Source organism: Heterodontus francisci, chromosome 9 (genome assembly GCF_036365525.1).
Source record: "Heterodontus francisci isolate sHetFra1 chromosome 9, sHetFra1.hap1, whole genome shotgun sequence".
Classification (NCBI taxonomy): domain Eukaryota; kingdom Metazoa; phylum Chordata; class Chondrichthyes; order Heterodontiformes; family Heterodontidae; genus Heterodontus; species Heterodontus francisci.
In genome coordinates this window covers 73114598-73134477 of record NC_090379.1, presented here as the reverse complement: position 1 = coordinate 73134477, position 19880 = coordinate 73114598, and the positions used below count along the sequence as shown (strand labels likewise).

At 39.8% G+C, this 19880-nt stretch overlaps 1 protein-coding gene across 5 annotated transcripts in view; it reads right to left on the bottom strand.

Moving 5' to 3' along the window:
* The window catches only part of snx6 (sorting nexin 6), a 52422-nt gene that overhangs the window by 16275 nt on the left and 16267 nt on the right, over window positions 1–19880 (bottom strand). For all 5 annotated transcript variants that reach the window (XM_068039313.1, XM_068039311.1, XM_068039310.1 and 2 more), the window contains 7 exons: window positions 17937–18058; window positions 17725–17848; window positions 16009–16104; window positions 13289–13394; window positions 12610–12685; window positions 7352–7391; window positions 3754–3840 (listed from right to left, as the gene is read on the bottom strand). In XM_068039313.1, coding sequence (XP_067895414.1) covers window positions 3754–3840; window positions 7352–7391; window positions 12610–12685; window positions 13289–13394; window positions 16009–16104; window positions 17725–17848; window positions 17937–18058 — 651 coding nt within the window. The remainder of the gene's footprint in view (window positions 1–3753; window positions 3841–7351; window positions 7392–12609; window positions 12686–13288; window positions 13395–16008; window positions 16105–17724; window positions 17849–17936; window positions 18059–19880) is intronic.

Below are 19880 nucleotides of genomic sequence, written 5' to 3'. Positions count from 1 at the left end.
GGCCTGAATTATGCCTTTCAGGGGTGTCCTACCCTCAGGGAAAACAAGCCTTATGCAGATTAGACAATTAAGCCTCTATTTAAGAGTTTAAAGTGTCCCCATGGGTCATCAGCCTCAGACACAATGGCCGGGATTTTATGCTGGTGACAGGGGTCTCGACGTCTGGAACAAGCAACACCAAGAACCCTGTGTCATCTCTCCTCTGGATGACCTGCAGAATCTAGTGCCAATTAGGCACTTAAGTGCACAGCGGAAGGCCTTCCACAGGATCAAGGGCCCCGTCCTTGGCAGTCCCACCCTTTGAGAGCTGCTGGCCAATCAGAGGCTGGCAGCTCTTCCACTGAGCAGTGCCACCGCAAAGGCAGTGGCTGCTGCCAGAGGAGCACCTATCGGAGGCCCAGGAACGGCACTGGACCCAGGTCACAGGTAGGTCAGGGCAGGAGGGGTCTCAGGGAGGGGGTGTAGAGAGGCTAGCAAGAGCAAGGGGATGGTTCCCAGCAGGCACCCCCTTCCCAATGCCAAGTCTCTCATTCAGGCACTGTGCCTTTTAACGAGGGACACACCCCCAGTTCCCACCACCAACCCCCCCATCCCGGAGCCAGGGAAGCAGCCTGCACAGTTTTTCCTATCATGGTTCCCGTGCGGCAACAGGGCTACACAGCTAATTGTGGTTGCAGCGTGAGGAGGCCCTTAATTGGGGATTAATTGCCCAGTTAAGGGCCTTAATTGACAGCGGGGCGGGAAGGCTATTCACAGACCTTACGACCCCGGACTAAACTTTTTAAAATTAATTTGTGGGATGTGGGCATCTCTGGCTAGGCAGCATTTATTGCCCATCCCTAATTGCCCTTGAACTGCGTGACCTGCTAGGCCATTTCAGAGGGCATTTTAAGAGCCAACCACATTGCTGTGGGTCTGGAGTCTCATGTAGGCCGGACCAAGTAAGGACGGCTGATTTCCTTCCCTAAAAGGACATTAGTGAACCAGATGGCTTTTTACAACAATCGACAATGGTTTCACAGTCATCCGACCTAATGTATGCTATCCCTGACTCCAAACCCGTCGCAGGGGACAGCATAAAATTCCCCCAATGTTGTGCCATATTGGCAGACAATATCGCCACCTACAGTCTGTATAATGTTGCAGCAGCACCAGATTTACTGCTCTCTCAAAAGCACACACCCTGGGCTGGATCTTGTTCTCCTTCCGAGTGTGGGGGCCGGAGAATCGGAGCAGCAGCGGTCACCAGGATTGACGGTTCCTATTCTCCCGGGGGCGGGAAAGACCAAAGACATCATTCCCGCCCAGAGGCCACATAAGGGCCTCTTCCCACCACCGCTGGAATCTTACCAGTGGCGGGGGGGGGCTCCACTACGTAGGGAGGACACCTTGGAAAATGAGGCGCCCTCCCTGTGGGTTTGGTTTGGGGGTGTGGGGGGGGGGGGGGGCAGCGGGGCCTCCTTCATGGGCAATTTGTGGCCCACGAAGGATACCCACCGGGAACAAATATACTCCCCTCCCCTGTACTGAAAGGCCACCCCCCACTCACCGGGGCCTTCCAGAGTGGCCCCAGTGACCTCGCCTCACTTACCTCAGGTCCGGAGTTCCAGTGCTGGGCCTGGGTCCGAGGCCTTTGCAGTACCAGCAGTGGCCATTGCTCCCAGTGGCACTGCCGATACTGCTGAGCTGCCGGCCCAGTGATTGGTCGACAGCTCTTGGGGGCAGGCTCCCGTCTCTATTTAGTGTTTAAAGGGTTGGGGATCCCACCTCCTTTAACTCAGGCTCCAAAAGACCGGAGGATCGCTCCGCGGATCAGAAAAAATGCAGAGGCGAGGTTCCCCCCAACTTTTCGGCCCAGCGCCGGGAGCCCCGCCTCCTGCATAAAATCCAGCCCCCTGTATGGGTTCCAGTAGTGTCAGGTACCTGTCATGAATATATAATGAAGGCGCACCAAGGAACATTGAGCAGGTGCTTTGCGTTGCACATCACACCTGGATCACAAGTAGGAATCCTGGCTGGTTTTCCCCTTAAACACATTCAGCACATTGAAACATCCCTGCTTAAGGGGATTTTTAAAAAAATGTAACACAATGTCGCTAAGGCCTATTGTAATACCCCTATTTCTTCCTTGGCTGAAATCAGTTAACTTTGCACCAAGTGGATATCCGGGGGTGGTGGATTTTAACCTTAATTGCCCACCAAAACCAAACAGGTGGACAGTTAAAATGTCCTAGGTTAATTAACCTTGGAAAAAACGCCCAAATCCCAAAGTTCCCCATTTGAATGGGTCCCACGCAACCCGCTCAAAGTTGGTAGACTCCTAATTCATATGTGCCAACTGCAGTCTGATATCATCATTGGGCCAGACTACAATTCTAATTTCAGCTTTCCTGCCAGGTAAAGGCCAGTATTGAGAGAATCAGAAAGTCAAAGACACCTTCTAGATAAGTTTATTTACTTTCCTTTGTGGGGCCAGGATGATGCAGAACGCTCAATTTTCCAAAGACCGACAACTGTTTCCCACCCATTTCAAGCAGGAAATAGACAAACAGCACGTTAATGAGGCTAGCTGGTTAAAATCACTGTGGCCTCACACTGCTGCGGGTGGGCAGGCAACTAACTGAAATTAGCATTTAAATTACTCTTCCCCTTTGATCTCTTGATTAACCTGGTCTGTACCACGCACAGGTGAAAACTGCTGAGAAACTCAAGGAAACTTCCTTGTCATGCTAACGAAGGGAACAATGATGCAATAGGAAATGAACTGGAGGAATTATGAAATACGTCAACTGTGGAACTGAACCACAAGAAAACGGACACATCTGTGCCACAGACAAAATGGAGCAGAGGTGCGGTGACCCCCTCCTGTACGGTTAATGAATACGTTTGTCTGTTGAAGATGCAACTCTTTAGCTTTGTCTGAATAAGCTTTGGGGAGAACCCATTGAAACTAAAAGGAGCCCATTGCATATTGATGACTCTTATCTACAGGAATGAGCTAACAAAGTCTTTTGCAGCCTGACTGTCTCCGAAGCCAAGGCCAAAATAATGCGTGTGAAGTAAAACCTATTTATCAGAATGAACCACATTCAGATGCCATCATGTAAAAATGGTTCACATATCCTGGAACATTGTATGAAGCACCCCAGGGGAGAGAGCCCTCAGTCACCTGACTGACACCCCAACCTGACCAGTTTCTATCTTAAAAGGTATCTCTCTGGAAAGAGATGGAAGAACAGCCAGAGAAGATATTTTCTAGCCAGAACAGCTGTGAGACCAGTTAAGCAGGAGCCTGCTGATGATGTCTTTTAACTACTGTAGTAAAAAAATTGCAAGGTGAGATTGGAACTTCCCATCTGCAAAGGTGTACCAGGATTTCTACCATTGACTTTGGATTGAAGCTTAACCACAAGCAACCTGTGACACTTCATCCTTTTCAAGACAAAGAACAGTCAGGCCTGCTCCAGTGAAAGATCTGAAAGTGCCTGAGGTCGTAAACATTTTTCGGTCATTGTTTAAAATAAATGTTTATCTTTCTTTTTTAACCGACGAGAAAACATGTTGTTTGTCTTTTTATTTGGCCCTTAAAACACTCCAGGGACTAAAATGCTATTTTTAAAAACGCTATCTGCAGTCAGTTAACAGGTGAAAAATGGAAGTCACCCACACCACTTGACACCTGTCCATAACATCCTAAAAATATCAGAAATTACCAACTTATGTAAAAATAGCAGTTGATTAAAAATTATTTACCTTAGCAGCTTGTGATTCCCTTAAGTAATACCTCAAAAGATCAGAAAGTTTTAGGTCTTCATCTGCTGACACCCGTGCTTCTATTTTCTGGAAAATAGAGTGCAAGTAATGAAGTACAAAATGACAGTAAACCGCTGCCTGTTGGGTCTAGAGAAGCCCGGACCAAACATGTAATGTCAAAATTGCTAGCCTATGTCTTTCAAAAATTTCATACAGAGCAATTTAACTAAACTGAATGCTTAAAACAGGCAATGTTCATGCATGGCTGTCAAATAGATAATTGTAAATAATCTTTTGTACCCATGCCTGATAAATGGGTAACTACACAAATGCTTACCTTGACCTTTTGACTACAGATCATTTATGAATATCATGAAACCTATAAATACCACCTGCAGTAAAATACTAAGTTCTCAAATACTGTATAGTTTCAGAGAAACACAAAAAATATAAAACTTTTCAATTCATTGCATTTTTCAAAATGGAAAAAATGGATATCTGGTTATAACTTTAGCACAAACTGTTACTCATTTGAAAAATCAAGCAGGATAATGATTAAATTCTTCCTTGTGGCAACTACAGTAAAACATTGAATACAAGCACAAATGGTAGCAATGTGGAAAGTGTAACTGCAAATAAATTTAATTTTTTTTAGCCAATATGCTAGTTTAAGTTAGATGTACTCAAGCTAGGATCAGAAGAGGAAATGACAGCACAGGAGAACATCACACCTACACCAGCGTTAGTGTTTCACCTGGAGCTATCTCCTTTGATTCTATTTCCCTGCAACTTTCCCCAACACACAGCCTACCATATTCAGTCAGTTATTCCTAAGGGTTTGTTGTCAGGACACATGGGAGTAGAAACTTTAAAAAAAACCATATTAAAATAAAGTTTATGACTGCTCACAGCCTGATATCACAAGCAGTTTATGTCCACACACTGCAATACACAGCAGTAGGATGTGGGTTAGCATCTGTATTTCCCAATACAGCAAGGTCCCCGAGCCAACTGGGAAATCAAAGGGAAGATTGTCCGGCTCTGTGCTCCCAGAACAGACTGGGGCCATATATTCGGAGATTGTGCATCTCCAGAATGTGATTTTCTGTCCATTAAAACTGGCCTAACTGGAAAATTTCTGTACTTTGGTCTCTCTCCCTACTCTTCTGGCACCTTCTCCCTCTTTGAGCATCTCTACCTGTTCAACTTCTCGTTTAAAATGCTCAGTGACTTCTGGCCACCTTAAGTTTTTCACAGAGATGTGCTTCCTTCTGTCCTCCCTCAACCTCTGCAGTGAGTGACTTCTTATCCTCACTGATTTCAATCTTAACACTCCTGCAACCTCAGGACACTCTTATTGTCTCTAAACCTCTCCCTCTACATAAACTCCTAACCATATTCACAGCCACAGCCTTATCCTTGCCATCCCCTGCTCCCTCTGTACTGCCCTGGTCTTGATCAGTGACAAGGCCATCTTCAGCCACTTATTTGTAACCACATCATTCACCACCCACAACACCCCATCCACTTTTAATCCTGCAGAAACACTCCCAAGTTATTTACAATTGTACTTTCAAACTCCCAACTGCTCAGCTTTTGGCATTTGATTCACCACAATATTTCTGCAGCTATCAATTTGCTCAACTACTACCTCACCTCCACTTTTGATGTCCTTATCCCCACAAAAATCTTTGCTCTCTCCATCTGGGTCATCCCCATTGATATCATCCCCATCATCACTCCCTCAAGTTCAATGTATCTGGTGCAAAACTAGTTTAGCCCTCCAACGCCAGATCTGACTGCACCACATAATGTGCAATTGGGCCTCACTCTCCACCTCCAAAATCACCCACTGCTCCAGGATCATTCTGTAAAGCAAAGAGAACATTCATCTTTTCTCTAGTATCATCTATCTCTTTAAATATCTCCTCTTCCCACACCACACTCACCTCCCAACAAATGCAAGTAGCTCATGGTCATCTTTGTCACTCCTCTGCTCCTTCCCCTCTTCCCCCAAGCTAAACTGCCGCACCTCCTTCCTGCCCGAGCTCTGACCCTCCATAGTTTCACTCCCATCTTCGCACATGCCTCTCCTAAGCTCATCTTGTTCTAAAGACCCACCTCCATTTCCCTTTACTCCATTTCTAAACTGCTAACCATCCAAATTCAATCCCTGGTCCCCATGCTAGGTGACACTGTAAATGATTCCCTCAACTCTGAGATCGCCCCCTCCCTTTCAAAACTATTAAGGCCCCTCCTGAAAACACCCACCCTTCACCCATCTGATCCTTACAAACTACCACCCATGGTGAATTATTTTTCCTCTCTGCAGCTTTTGACACCATCCTCTGCCAAGCCTGTCCTTCATTGCATCAACTCAGTGGGACTGCCCTCGCTTTGTTAGACTCTTACTTACTCAATCATAGCCAGAACATCTCCAGCAATGCCATCCCTTCCTGCCCCTGTATTACCACCTCTGGAATCCCTTTAAGTTCTATCCTAGGTACTCCCTCCTCTTCTTCATCTGCATGCTACTTCTTGGCAATACCATCCAAAGACATGGGTTTAGCTTTTACGTACAGTGACACACAGCTCTACCTCTCCACCATCTCCCTCAACTCCAAAGCCTGTGCTATCAAACTGTTTGTCTGATATCCAATTTTGGAGAAGCCGTAATTCTTTTCCAATTAAACACTGGAAGACTGGAGCCATTACCTTCTCTAAACACTTGCTATCAATTCCAACCATCTCCCCAGCCACTGTGTCAGGCTGACCCAGGCGGTTTTGCAAACTCAGCATCCTATTGGACCCAAGGCTGAGTGTCTGACCCCATATCCTCCCCGACTTTCACCCCTGTCACATCGCTAACTTCCTCCCATCTGCTTATGAAACCCTCAACTATTGCCATTTTCACCTCCACTCATCTACTCCAATACTCTCCAGGCTAGCCTCGTTGCCTTCATGTTTCATAAACTTCAGCTCATCCAAACCCTGCTGCACTAAGTCCTGCTCACCCATCACCCCCAACCTCACTGATCTACTTTGGCTCAGAATCGCCCACTACTACATATTTAAAATTTTCATCTTTGTTTAGATCTCTTCATGGCCTTGCCCATCCCCATCTCTAAACTTTCTCCAGGCCCAACAACCCCCACCTCCCCCAAACTCTCCGTTCCTCTGACTCTAGCTTTTTGTGCATCCCCCTTTCCCCTCATCCCACCATTGGTAACCATACCTTCAATGATCTAGGCCCCACACTCTGGTTCCCTCCCTAAAGCCCTCTTCCTCCATAACTCCTCCTCTACGATTCTCCTCAAAAAACCCATTTCCTTCAACCAAGCTTTAGGTGAGCCTTTCTAGTATTTCCTCCCTTGGCTCAGCATTCATTTTTCCCTCATACCCTTGTAAAGCATCTCGAGAAGTTTCATCTATGTTCAAAAGGTGCTATATGTATATATCTATATATCTGGAGCTGTTGTATATCTACACCGATGCTGTTTTTGCTTATAAGCCATAAGCCTATGAAGGAAAGTTCAGCTAAATTGCAAAATTTGGAAAGTTAGTTAAACTAGATGCATGCAAGTCAAAATTGACATACCCTTGTTTTTTCAAATAACTCTGATACCTTCAAGAAAAATCTGAAACAAAATTATGAACACATTACCAAGCTGTAAAGTCTTTTTCCAAAATAATATATGGTACTTAATGAGAAAAGGGAATTTATTAATCTGATCATTTGAACAAAAGTACTTTATAAATCACCATTCAAAACTAAGGAAAAAGTTGTTGTTCATTAGGTCAAACCACTGTCTCAACATCTTTAGAACCTGGGTTTCAACAACGAGTCTGCTCTTAATGATGCCTCTAGGAGTCCTAAGTGAAATGAGTTTGGCTAGTCTCAATCCACCTCTTACTGGACACAAATTCATACCACAAAACTGTTTGTAACATTGCTATTGTCAGAAGCAGAGATGTCACACTACTGCAGTGGGGATGCTTCTGAGTTTGAACCATTACTCAATGCTGGACAGAGCATCAAAAAATGTTATCTGTGCTATAACCTGATTCAGAACTGTTATACAGACATTGCTAAAATTGGAAAGAATATTCCATTTCTCTATCGCCGACATTTGCCATCTGGATGGCAGGGCAATTTACTCCCAAAACATTACAGTTAAAATTAGTAAAATACAGCATACTATATTTTAGTATTAACAGATGTACTTGGTGGAAAAAACAAATTTATAGCCATATTTTAGGAAATTTTAATCCTTGATTGTCTATATTTAGAAGAGAAAGAAATATTGGTTGTATTTACTAAATGGTACTCCTGTTTATTCAGTGGGAAAACAAAGAATTAAAACGTGAACGCAGCCATCTAGTTTTCATTAGGCACTATCATCCCAAAAAATTATACTTAAGAGTTCTGTCTCAAACTAAAAATCTTTTGTTAAAAATGTATAGACGGGTTACATTTAACAATTTTGCCTGAATCAGTATATCCCACAAAACAAAACTGCACCATACGTGCTAAAACCCATGAATTTTAATTCTCTCCCATTTTTACTGTCACTTATTTCTGTGATACTATGAATATATTGAAAAAAAGTTTGTATTGGTGCTTTTGATGCACATTTAAACAATAAATATACAATGAAAAAACCAAACATAGAACTATAGTCTCTCTTAGAATCACAAAATAATTTATTATACACTTCTGTGAATCAGGTAACAGTATTGATCTGCAGTGATGGCATTGCAATGACTCTCTTGGGATAAGATTTCTTCTATGCATCATGTAATAAAGTCATAAATTATAAAGAACATGTTTATGATTTAAATACACATGATGCACAGAGGAAATCTTGCCCTTTGGCTTGCAATTGCTAAGTTCAACTGACTTAAGGCTATAATTGTTATAACAGATATAGTGTAATTAAATTTCCTGGTTCAGGAGACAACAACTACCCAGTTGAGCTTAACTATCATTTGAACCTCTGATATGAGTGTTGAATGTACATGTTTGGACTGCAACTGATGAATAAGTAGATCACAAAACAAAGATTACAAAGTATCAAATAGTTCATTAGTGTGTCTATTGTGTGCAAAACAAAAGAAACTTTTTTCTGTCTTCCTGTTGTATCAAATGTTTAACATTATTAATTGTTACTATGATTTACAATACTGTTAAGCATGGTCTGTAGGGTCAGAAAACCACTTGGAATCAGAAAACATGAGTTATATGAAATCCTGACTTAAATAAGGTGGATTTTTTTTTAGTTTAGCAGTTCAACGAATTCTGAAACAGTGGAAAACTTCACAATATGAAGTATACATTTGAACTCCAATTGGCATATCAGTATCAAAAATGGCACAAAACTACTAAACCATTGAATTCACAGTGCCTGTAACCAGGACTATGTTTTGTAGAATGACAGGATATCTGCAGGATAAATTACAGAGAAAGATGATTAACCCATTACAGATTTGAATCATAATGTTTAATACTGTGCAACAATATGGGAGTAATTATCATGTGCCTCATATTTTTAATTTTAATGCAAATAAACTACTTTAGCATACAATAAATGTTTCTATATTAAGAACGCTAAAAAGACATTTTAAAAAATACTGGCCAATTGCGATACTGATGGCAAAGCTTATTCCAGCCATGTTAAAAGTCAGAGGACAGTGAAGGACTGCTTTAGTCCTTTGAAAGAGTTGCCAGGGTTTGTATGAAAATAAGATTTTACGATGAGCTGAACAGATACTTTGCATCAATTTTCACTTCTGATCACGATACTACGGCCCCAGTATTTCAGGATAGAAGAGTAAGTATAATTACTTCATTAGAAGGAACTACAAAAACATTTTAGCTTACATTAATATACTTAAGGATTGATTGCTCTGGAGAGAGAGAGGGGGAGGGGGAGGGGGAGACCTGTATGCTTCCATTGTAATAAAGCAGGGCATTTAAAAGCTGACTGCTGGAAACTAAAGGGAAAACCGGTAGGGTTAATCAGGGCACACCCACTCAGTGAAGACAGGAACCTGATGGAAAACACAGTAGAACAAGTTGTGGCTTTAACTGCAGTAATGTGAGAGACCCAGGAAGCTAATGGCTGCAAGTGCAGGAACATTTAATAGGATTCGTGGGGGCATCAAGCTTTTGTGACTAAAGGGAGAGTAACCCCATTCCCCTCGAGTTGGGTAAGCAAGCCCATAGTGATTCTCAGGGACACAGGGGCCACTAGATTCTTTTTACTGGGAAAAGGCCTGACCTTTCCCCCAGAGAGTGCAGCGAACACCAAAATGGTGGTGAACGGTACTGGAGGGCAGGACATGCCTGTACTTGTACACCTGGAGTTTCAGGACCAGTGACCGTAGGGATTGTCCCTAGTTTGGCTCTGGATGGGGTTGACCTGCTCCTAACTGACCAAGCTCAAAGACCCGTAACAAAAACACTTCAGATATTGCCTCAAACTGTTCCACTGCTCTTTTCTGTCTCTATTTGCGTGTGCATATCGCGTATGCATGCTAGTGCGGGGCATGTCATGTGTCCGTAGGTGTTAACTGAATTAGAATTTTAAGTTTAAGTTTAATAAATTTCAATCTTTCTTCTTCAAACCTAAGAAAACTTGTGGGTTGTGCTGGTTTCTTTACCTTATAATTAGAAAGTAGTGAACAAGGATTCACCAAGGGGGAGCTAAAAACACAGTGTTTAAAATTAAACCGTTACAGTAAGGCCAGGTGAAGGCTGAAAGGGAACCCTAGACCACTTTCTCACCTGGTCGTAACAACAGAGAGAAAACAAACTCGTGAGTTCCTCTTTTAAATTACATATTAGAAGTTTGACCATATTCAGCCAGTAATTGAAGTTATCATCTTAAATTTATTTTATTTATTTAGAGATACAGCACTGAAACAGGCCCTTCGGCCCACCGAGTCTGTGCCGACCATCAACCACCCATTTATACTAATCCTACATTAATCCCATTACCCTCTCACATCCCCACCTTCCCTCAATTCCCCTACCACCTACCTATACTAGGGGCAATTTACAATGGCCAATTCACCTATCAACCTGCAAGTCTTTGACTGTGGGAGGAAACCGGAGCACCCGGCGAAAATCCATGCGGTCACAGGGAGAACTTGCAAACTCCGCACAGGCAGTACCCAGAATCGAACCTGGGTCGCTGGAGCTTTGAGGCTGCGGTGCTAACCACTGTGCCGCCCCAAATGAAACGCCTTTGTTTTGATGTGAGAACATGCAGCTCCCAAATGCTTACCCCATCCAAGCTCCTAGCTGTGTGAATGAAATGAAATGAAATAGGTGTAACAAGGGAACTACTTACAATAGCAGCGTGATATGTGGGAGACATTGTTTTTACTAATTAACACTCCAAATTACTTGCATGGGGACAAAAAAAAACAGGTAGCTGGCCTAAAGTTGAGAAAAATGCTGCTTACAGCCTTACAATTTAACCCATTCTTAATTATATCTAATGTTACAGAAATATTAAAAATTATGAAATTCAGTGTAGGCAATACAGGGAAAATAATCATTACAAGCCCTTAGTTATAAGAATAGGACTCAAGAGTTGGGTTATTTACTTTGGAGTACCACAATTTTAGAAGGAATTATAATTTAAGCTTTTAAAATGAAGTAACTGGATAGAGTCTAGTTAGATAAGTTATTTGAAATGTATAGGGAGGGTACAACTAGAGGTTATGTCCATAAAATCATTAGGCAGTGTTAGATTAAATGACAGTCAACACCCTCTGGTACAAACCACTGAGACACATTGAGTATCAAGTCGCTAATGTCCTATACAAGGGAACCTGACATGGTCACGAGGGAAGAGTGCATTTCCAATTAAGTTGCAAGTAAGATGCTACTTAGCTGTGATTGTGATAAATCACAGCCAACCACAGGTTCCTGAAGTTTAGTTTGATTGCCTTAGAGAGTCACAAAAGGAAAGCCCCAGAGTTTTTCCCCTGAATTGGCTACAGTTTTTTTTCCCTCTCCCAGGGTAGAGGTTGGTGAGCAGTCTATAAGGTGCACCACCATAGGGTATGGTTGATGGTGTTTTCTCACCTTTATTTTTGTATATACAATACCCTCCTTTCATAGCATGAGAATGTGCCTAAAATAATGAACATATTGCAAGATTACTATATAACTGTTGATCTTCAATGTTACGGAAGTCTACTAGTAAAAACACATGTTCATGAATCATTACGAGGAGGAGCGAAGAATAATAAAGACACAACAGACTTATAGAAATTGCTGTAAAACTAACAGACAAAATCATCACATTGTTGATTGAATTTCAACCTCACCACCCATTTCCAGTTGTAAAAAAATGTTGTCATCTTAATTTTCATCCCCTGCACCCCCCCATCACCATTCCTTCCAACACCCCTAAAGGCACCTACTCTCTCTGGAATCCATCTCCACAAACACCAGCAGCACTTGGTCACCTCATCCAAGTGATCTTCCTTCATATGTGTCAGTGAGTTTCAGTTATTATTTCACTGTGGAGGGCATCACAGCCAAACCAGGTCCTGCTCTCATTGCACATGGTCTTTCCAGCATGAGTCAGTACAACAAAGCATCCTTGCTGATATTTTTCTCTCTATAGTCCAGTGACACCAAAGCCAATTACAGCAGCCCAGCTAAAGTGAGTTGCATCAGCACAAAGTGGGAATCAAACAAGGCACATTTTAGATTTAGGACTTATTTTTCCACTAGGACCAATTAGCTATCAGGAAAATCCCAATTCATAATTCAAATGATACTATATTGTAAGTAACACTCAATATCTAGAAAAATGTTTTTTTTATATATCTTACTTGCATAGATCTGTCGAATCCTGAGTTCCTAAAGTCTGCAATGTTGAACTAATTCTACTATTGTCATCTGCCACATCTGAAAAGGAAAAGCATGTAGTGTACTAGAGTAAGAAAGATATTTTACATAAACATAACAAAAATGTTCTGTTTCTTAGTACCTGCTCAACATACCGATTTATGTATTATGCATCGTGTTTTCCCTTCCAACCCACAGTTAGTGCATGACACTCACCCAAGTCCTAGTTCCTTTCCCAATCTTTCACATCCCTTTTTGTTTTAAAGTAAAACCCTCCCTCCAGTCCATTTCTCCTCAGTCTCTCATTGCTATTTAACAACTCGTACCATAACTAGTTCCATGAGTGAATCAGCTATGCTGCCACTTTTATGCAGATTGGATGCATTCAATCATTCTGAAAGTGAATAAGACTATATAAAATGGGAATGGAAATTATTTTTGTGGAACGAGCCAAATGAAGCATTCTTTGAAAATAATAATGAATTTTGTGGTAGTCAATACTTTTTTTCTATTGATTTAGCTACTAACCCCACAGGAATAACTGAAATACAACAAAAGGTTGCAATACAAAGAACAAGGATGAACATTTTGTCTAACGTACCAATATCCTATAAACCTCAATTGCTTCACAATTCAATGCCTCACAACAAAAATGCTACTTACTCTTGTGCGATTTTGTCAATTTGTCTGCCTTGACTGCTGCATCCTTTATTCTGTTATTATATTCTAGAAGGAAGGTTTTCTCGTGTTCGAAGAAATCATCAACATCCTAAAAATATTTTGCAGCTAGTTTAAAACCAACAACTTAATTACAGAATTAAAACACTTGGTTTGCTTAAACAGCAACCTGGGAGCTAAGCGCTTACTTGAGTACTTCTGTGTTCTCAGGTCCAAATCTGAATAGTAGCTGACCTTTGTCAGGTAATCAGTGGGGCATTTTCTGTAATTTCTTGATAGATGCAGCACCCTAACAAGTTTTCTTTTATGCAGCTGCAACCAGATAATCAGCAGTCTAATGCTCTTTTTTTTAAAAACCAAATAATGATGTGGCATTTACAGGTTTCGAATTTCTCATTAATATATTTATAGCTAGATATACAACTTGCATTTATATAACACCCTTAAAGAAACATCTTAAGGTGCTTCCCAACAAATGGCTGCAAAGCCAGGAAGGAAAGGGATTAGAAGAGATCAAAAGTTTGGTCAAAGAGGTGGATTTTTAGAAGGTGGAGAAAGAGATAGCAAGGCAGAGAGACTTACAGAGCAAGATGGAAGGCAGCTTAATGCTCTTAAGCCAATGGTTGGGTGTACGAAAGGCTGAATTCAAAGGAATGGAGAATGAGAGGAGAAATAGGGCTAAATGAGATGTCAGAGATTGCATGGGGCAAGGTGGTGGAGCATTTTCTAAACAATGATGACGATTTTAAATCTAATGTTCTAGGGAATAGAGTCAGCAAGGATAGAAATGATGGGCAGGAAGGACTTACTGCAATACAGAACATGATAAAGGCATCTTTTAGGATTTCAAAATGTGGAGGGGCTGAGGTCGAGCTGAAAGTAGTTTTCAGTTGCAGTTCAAGATTTAGCAAACCTTGGTAAAACAAGCATTAGGTTAATGTAACTACAACACTGTAAATACAGAAATGTAGTTTAATTAACTGGTTATACAAGCTAAATTTGCCAATTTGGTAATCTCTAACAACATTCAAGTATTCTCTATTTCCACGATTCTGAATTTATAATTTTTCGACCTTTTAGTCAAACCTTGATGTAGCTAAATTCTCTCTCCTGCTCTTTTCCTAGTCTACTGTAGCATATCTTCTTTATATGCAGCAGCTACCTCACAGATAAAAATCTTCAAAAGGCCTGAAGCAATATTTCCACTAAAAAAAGAGACAACAGACCTAAAGCAATCTTGTGGCAAAACCAACAGCTACTGCACTATAAGAAACATGCTAGGATATTATATAGATAAACAATTTGAATTCACTTGCATGTACAATGTTGTAATTCACACAAGAAACTATAAGACCTGCTTGTACTCAAATACAGATTAAACTTCCAAAAAGAACAATAATATCTAACTGAAAATATCAGTAATGCAGCCAATAAAATAGTGCAAACAGGTTAACAAATCTCCAGCAAATGTTTTTTTGGACTATTTTGCCAGCAGCCATGATGATAAATGCTACGCTACAAGGAGACTGGTGACTTAGCAAAGTTGAGGTTTTCACAACATTTTAAAACTGATACATCAGAATTTTCTTCAACTGTGCCATTAATGCCTTGCTTAGTAAGAAATTCTATTTTAAATATCAACAATGGCATTAAGTGAAAATGATGCAAACAAACAAAAATTTCTTGAAAAAAAAAATAGGCGATTTAACCCCTTTTCCAAACAACCTAGCCTGCAGTTTGGTAGACATAATTACAAGGATGGGATTAATCAACTTGTATTTAGTTGTTTCTTGATGTTCTTACTTTATCAATGAAACTTCACAGATGTCGACATATTGTAATGATACGCATGCATGTATATAAGCCAATTAGAGAGGATGTGCATTTTTTAACAAATGCAAAACTAGCTAATTACAGCATTAGATTTTTCTATTCTTGACGTTTTGGTAAAATTCCAACATCACTACAGGTTGAACATGGTGCAACAATTGAAGTGAAGTGTTTCAGTATTGAAAACTAGTAGCAATGAGTTCAGCATCCAATTCTCCAACTGGTATATAATATTTAACACATAAGTTAACTGATTTTGTGACACCGCTGACAGATTTAAATGGATTTGGCTCCTATCTTTCCCTGGTGGGTGATAATCAGTACATCAAGGGGAGGTGGTGCTCTCAACTTAGTCCCTTGCCTATGTGTCTTTCCTCTTCTTCTAAGAAAATTCCCTGCCTCACTGTCTAATACAATTTTAATTCATAATTGCTCCTCTCCTGATCAGCTGTTCCATGATTTGGTTTGTAGTGATCTGTACAACCTCTGGCCTTGTTACTATCTTGCTCTACTTTCTGTGGGTCTCACTCAACCATATGCTCAAAAAAATAACTAAACTAGAATTTATTGGGAATCGGAACATGTTCCTGGTTCTGGTTATCTTCAGCAAACAGCTTGAAATCCAACATTATTGTTTAGTTTTTATAAGGGTGTGGGGGGGATGGTGGGGGATGTAGAAAAGAGTTTTCTGTTTGGTCCTTAAGTTCACATGTCTAGGATAGGCGAATGTTAGGAGTAAATGGGTACATGGTGTCACATGGTTGGCAACAGTGAATACTCACTGTATTAATATAGTATGACGATATAACAGACTAAACTTTTAATACAGATTTATCAATTTTCTTGGTCTTTAAAATACAAAAACATTAACACACCTTAACACCTGCAACAAGTACTTCATCGGCTGTCTTTACCATATTCTTAAAGAAATCTTCCAGTTTCTCCTTTTTGTTTTTTCCACGAATACTCAGCTTAAAAAACAAAATAAACATTATCATAGCTACTAGTGCTTACAGAAGTACTCTTCCATATAAATGTAATTCAATTAACATTCTAGTTTTAAACGAACAAAAATCTGCAATCTGTTATTATTTCTCAATTAAAAATATACAAAAGGTAGTAGGAAGCAAAGATGGACACAGACTCAAGTTTTGCACTCCTGAGTTCCTGATCCCTAGCGCCTACTGTATACTTGAAATGGAGAAATTCAGGGAAGCAATCCAGCATAACACAGTAAACAGGAGCATTATCAAAATACAGGCCAAATATCATGAAATTTTTCCATTAATTTTTCTCATCATTTACCACAGATTTACCATAAAATGAGTTGAAAATGAAAGCTGATTACCCATTCTCTCTGCTGCAGGCATCAAGCCAGGTGGATCACAGCAGGATTCAAAAAAAGTGAAAAGTTACCCAACTCCCCATCAATTTTTTAAATCTCATTTTTACATAGCATGATGGTAAAGCACAGTAAATGAGCAACACAGTGCTATAGCAGTGGGGCACAACTTAATTTCCTCACAGGATTAGTTCCCAATCCTCTCTGCATTTGGGAGGGAAGCAAGCAGATATTGGGCAACTCGCTACAGGTTGTATGTATTTTATGCCTTCAGGTTTCTAAGTCCCTAAAAGGTGAGGAAATAAACAGGCAGGACCTTAATCTTCTCAGTTTCCATCAATTTCAATGTTTAGCCTGCTGCAAGGAGGTGCAATAAAGCAGCCCAAGGTAACTTCCCCTCCCAATATTATCCTGATCATATTTTACTCCAGACAATATGGCTCACATCTGGAATGTGCCATGTGATAAAACTGCCAATGTAAATTGGTATTTTATCATTCTGCCGTAACACTACAACCAACTAATATTTTCAGTATTTAGTGTTAATAAACAGACTACATTTGATAATTTATAAATGGTTCAGTCGTAATTACAAGTTCAGTTATACCATTCGAGCAAGAGGTTCTGCATGTATATTTATTCATTTTTTTGAAAAAGATTATTAATTCAACACTACAACTCTTTAAATGAATTCAAGTCATTTATATCTAGGTGAAAGGTATCCATTCTGAATTTACCCAGAGGTGTCAAATCCTTTGATATGGTTATATTCTTACCTTAGAGATCAGTTTCAAAAAACTAGAGCATGCTGCCAGTTAAAAAGGTGTCTTCATTCACATCAAGTTATAACACCAAAACTATTTGCTCAAAAATGTTCTCTTTTGTTTTGCTATCAGCAAGGAAACCATCTACACTTTTTCCATTACAATGTTCATGTAATGCAAGAGTTAAAACTTAAACCTTTAAAGACTGTAAAAAAAAACTTTAAAGTTCTGTGGCTTAAGTAACTTCTGATTTGCTTCCATTACTGAACATTAAGACATGTATTAAAATTGCATTCCAAGCAGACCAAATATTTGAAATGGAAAATATAAGGGAAGCAGTCTCACACAACACAGAAAACATGAGCACTGTCAAAATACAGGCATCATGTCATTTTCCCATTAACTGCTGATTTACCAAGAATGAGTTGAAAAACTCAACTAATCTCATCAATGTAAATACTATATATAAAGTAAACTCAACTGACATCTTGATTATATTCCAAGAAGACGTGAAAGTTTAAGTCATTTCGAAGAACTGGATGTGCGGCTACGCGACACAAAAAGACTTCATGCATGGCAACGGTTTTCTTGAATATAGCCAGGTATTCACTGGAACAAGAAAATAGTTTAAAGTCACTATTAACAACTGCAAGATAATGTAAAATTTGTAAAATTGCATGGTGTACAGTATGCTCACGCTTCAAGTTCCTGCTTCATCTTTGTGAACTCTTCCTTGGTCATTGATCCTTCTCCTTCCCCTAGTTTCTGCAGTTTATCTCTTGAAGCATCAAAGTCAGGTTTTGGAGGTGCTGGTGGGATCTGTTGAGATTAAATTTACTTTATACAAGTATAGTTACTTCCTTTATTTACAGATTCCCACCTTTGCACTACTGGAAGAAACATGCCTACAACTAGAAGACATGAACACATTTTCATTCTCAAAAGCAAAATTAAATTCTAAATGGAAATATCAAACTCTAAAATGCGAGTTTGTTGCCCATTCAATTTTTTTTTTTTACAAAATAAAGCCCTCCTTGCATACTTAGTTCCTTTAATGTAATTCTTCCTATTTAACCTACATTCTCAAAGATCCGAGGCAACATAAGCTCAACATACTTTGTAACAGTTAAGTTACATGCTTTCAGCTCCCTATTCTCCAAAATACAAATTATATGACTGTATAACATTCTTTACAATTCTAAATTTACCCTTCCTGTCTGAAAACCTTTCTATCCCAGTCAGAACAATTAACTGGTTTGCAACAAAAAGCTTCATCTTAGTTCTCAGAGTTACCACAGGTCTCAATGACTAGTGTATCAGAGTACATAGTGTACAGCTTACAACTGCACAATTATATAACGCATTTGCACAGCAGTATAACAAAATCAAAGGCTACCCGTTTGCTAACATTACAAATGCGGAAATTATAAAGATGCCAGGAAAACTACTTCTCTGGCAACACTGCAATTAAAATGGAACTAGTCTAAAATAATGACCTAATGACAGCCTAAACAATAATCAGATAGAACTGTGTTGGGGCATTATGTCTAGAGAGATCACCGGGAATCAGTGATAAAGAAGGCATTATGAACCAACGAGAGATGCAAACTTTGCTGATCAATAGCCAAAGTAGTCAGAAAAAACTGTTAAAAGTACAACTATCTTCAAAGCCCTAAAATTTAAAGCCTAGAGCTTCTGCTAGTTTCATCAACACAATTCAGGTGAAATTGGCCAAACCATCACAGAAGATTGCGGAAACTCAAGCACAAGTTACATCAAGCATAAATCAAGTTTCCATGATCTTCAACGCGGGATTCAAAATTATTTCATCTGTAACTGGTCTCACCTACAAAGCTGGCCAAGCTCCCCGATCGAAATAATGAGGCTGGTGAGTTTCCGCCAATTGTGGCCTTTCGAGGAGGGTCTTCAAATTGAGCTCATTTTCTTAGTGCATAAGCACTAATAGGCACATTTTTTAAAATGTTGCAAATTAAGCATGGTTAATCTATTGGCTAATCTACTGACTAATGAAACTAGTTAATAGTACAATACAGTCTTTTTTTTTTTAAAGTTATTTTCAGTGATTTAAAATCAGGTTACTCAGGTAGTGGACTAGATATTCTTACTAAAAATGCTTATTTTTTGTGATAAATCAACTTTGAGCTGTATTAATAAAACTGCATCAAGTTACTGCTCAAGTATATCAAGGAATTTGTTAATGTAAAGAAAACATCATGTTCTATTACACAGACCAATTGTGCTACTTCATGGAAGGTTTTACGTTTGTGATTATACAAAAGCATTTTAGAGGTAACTTGAACCCTAACCAGTGTAATTTGTGCCTATTTTCCCAAAGCAGAAATGGTTCCGCTGTAAGTTTTATTTGTTTTATTTTATTTTAAATCTAGCTTCCTAGAGTGATATTGTGCAACACAAAGGTTGTACTTAAAACAAAAAAAAAATCTTTACTCAAAGGATGATTAATGTTCAGTATGATCGATCAGCTGAAGCATGAGAATCAAAGATGGCAAGGTAGTTCAAAATGCAGTTCACTTCTAGGCAGCTTGAACTGAAATATTATCAGTGCCAGAAGGACCATATCACCTTTCCTCATCCTAAACATCTTCTTACATTCCTGAAG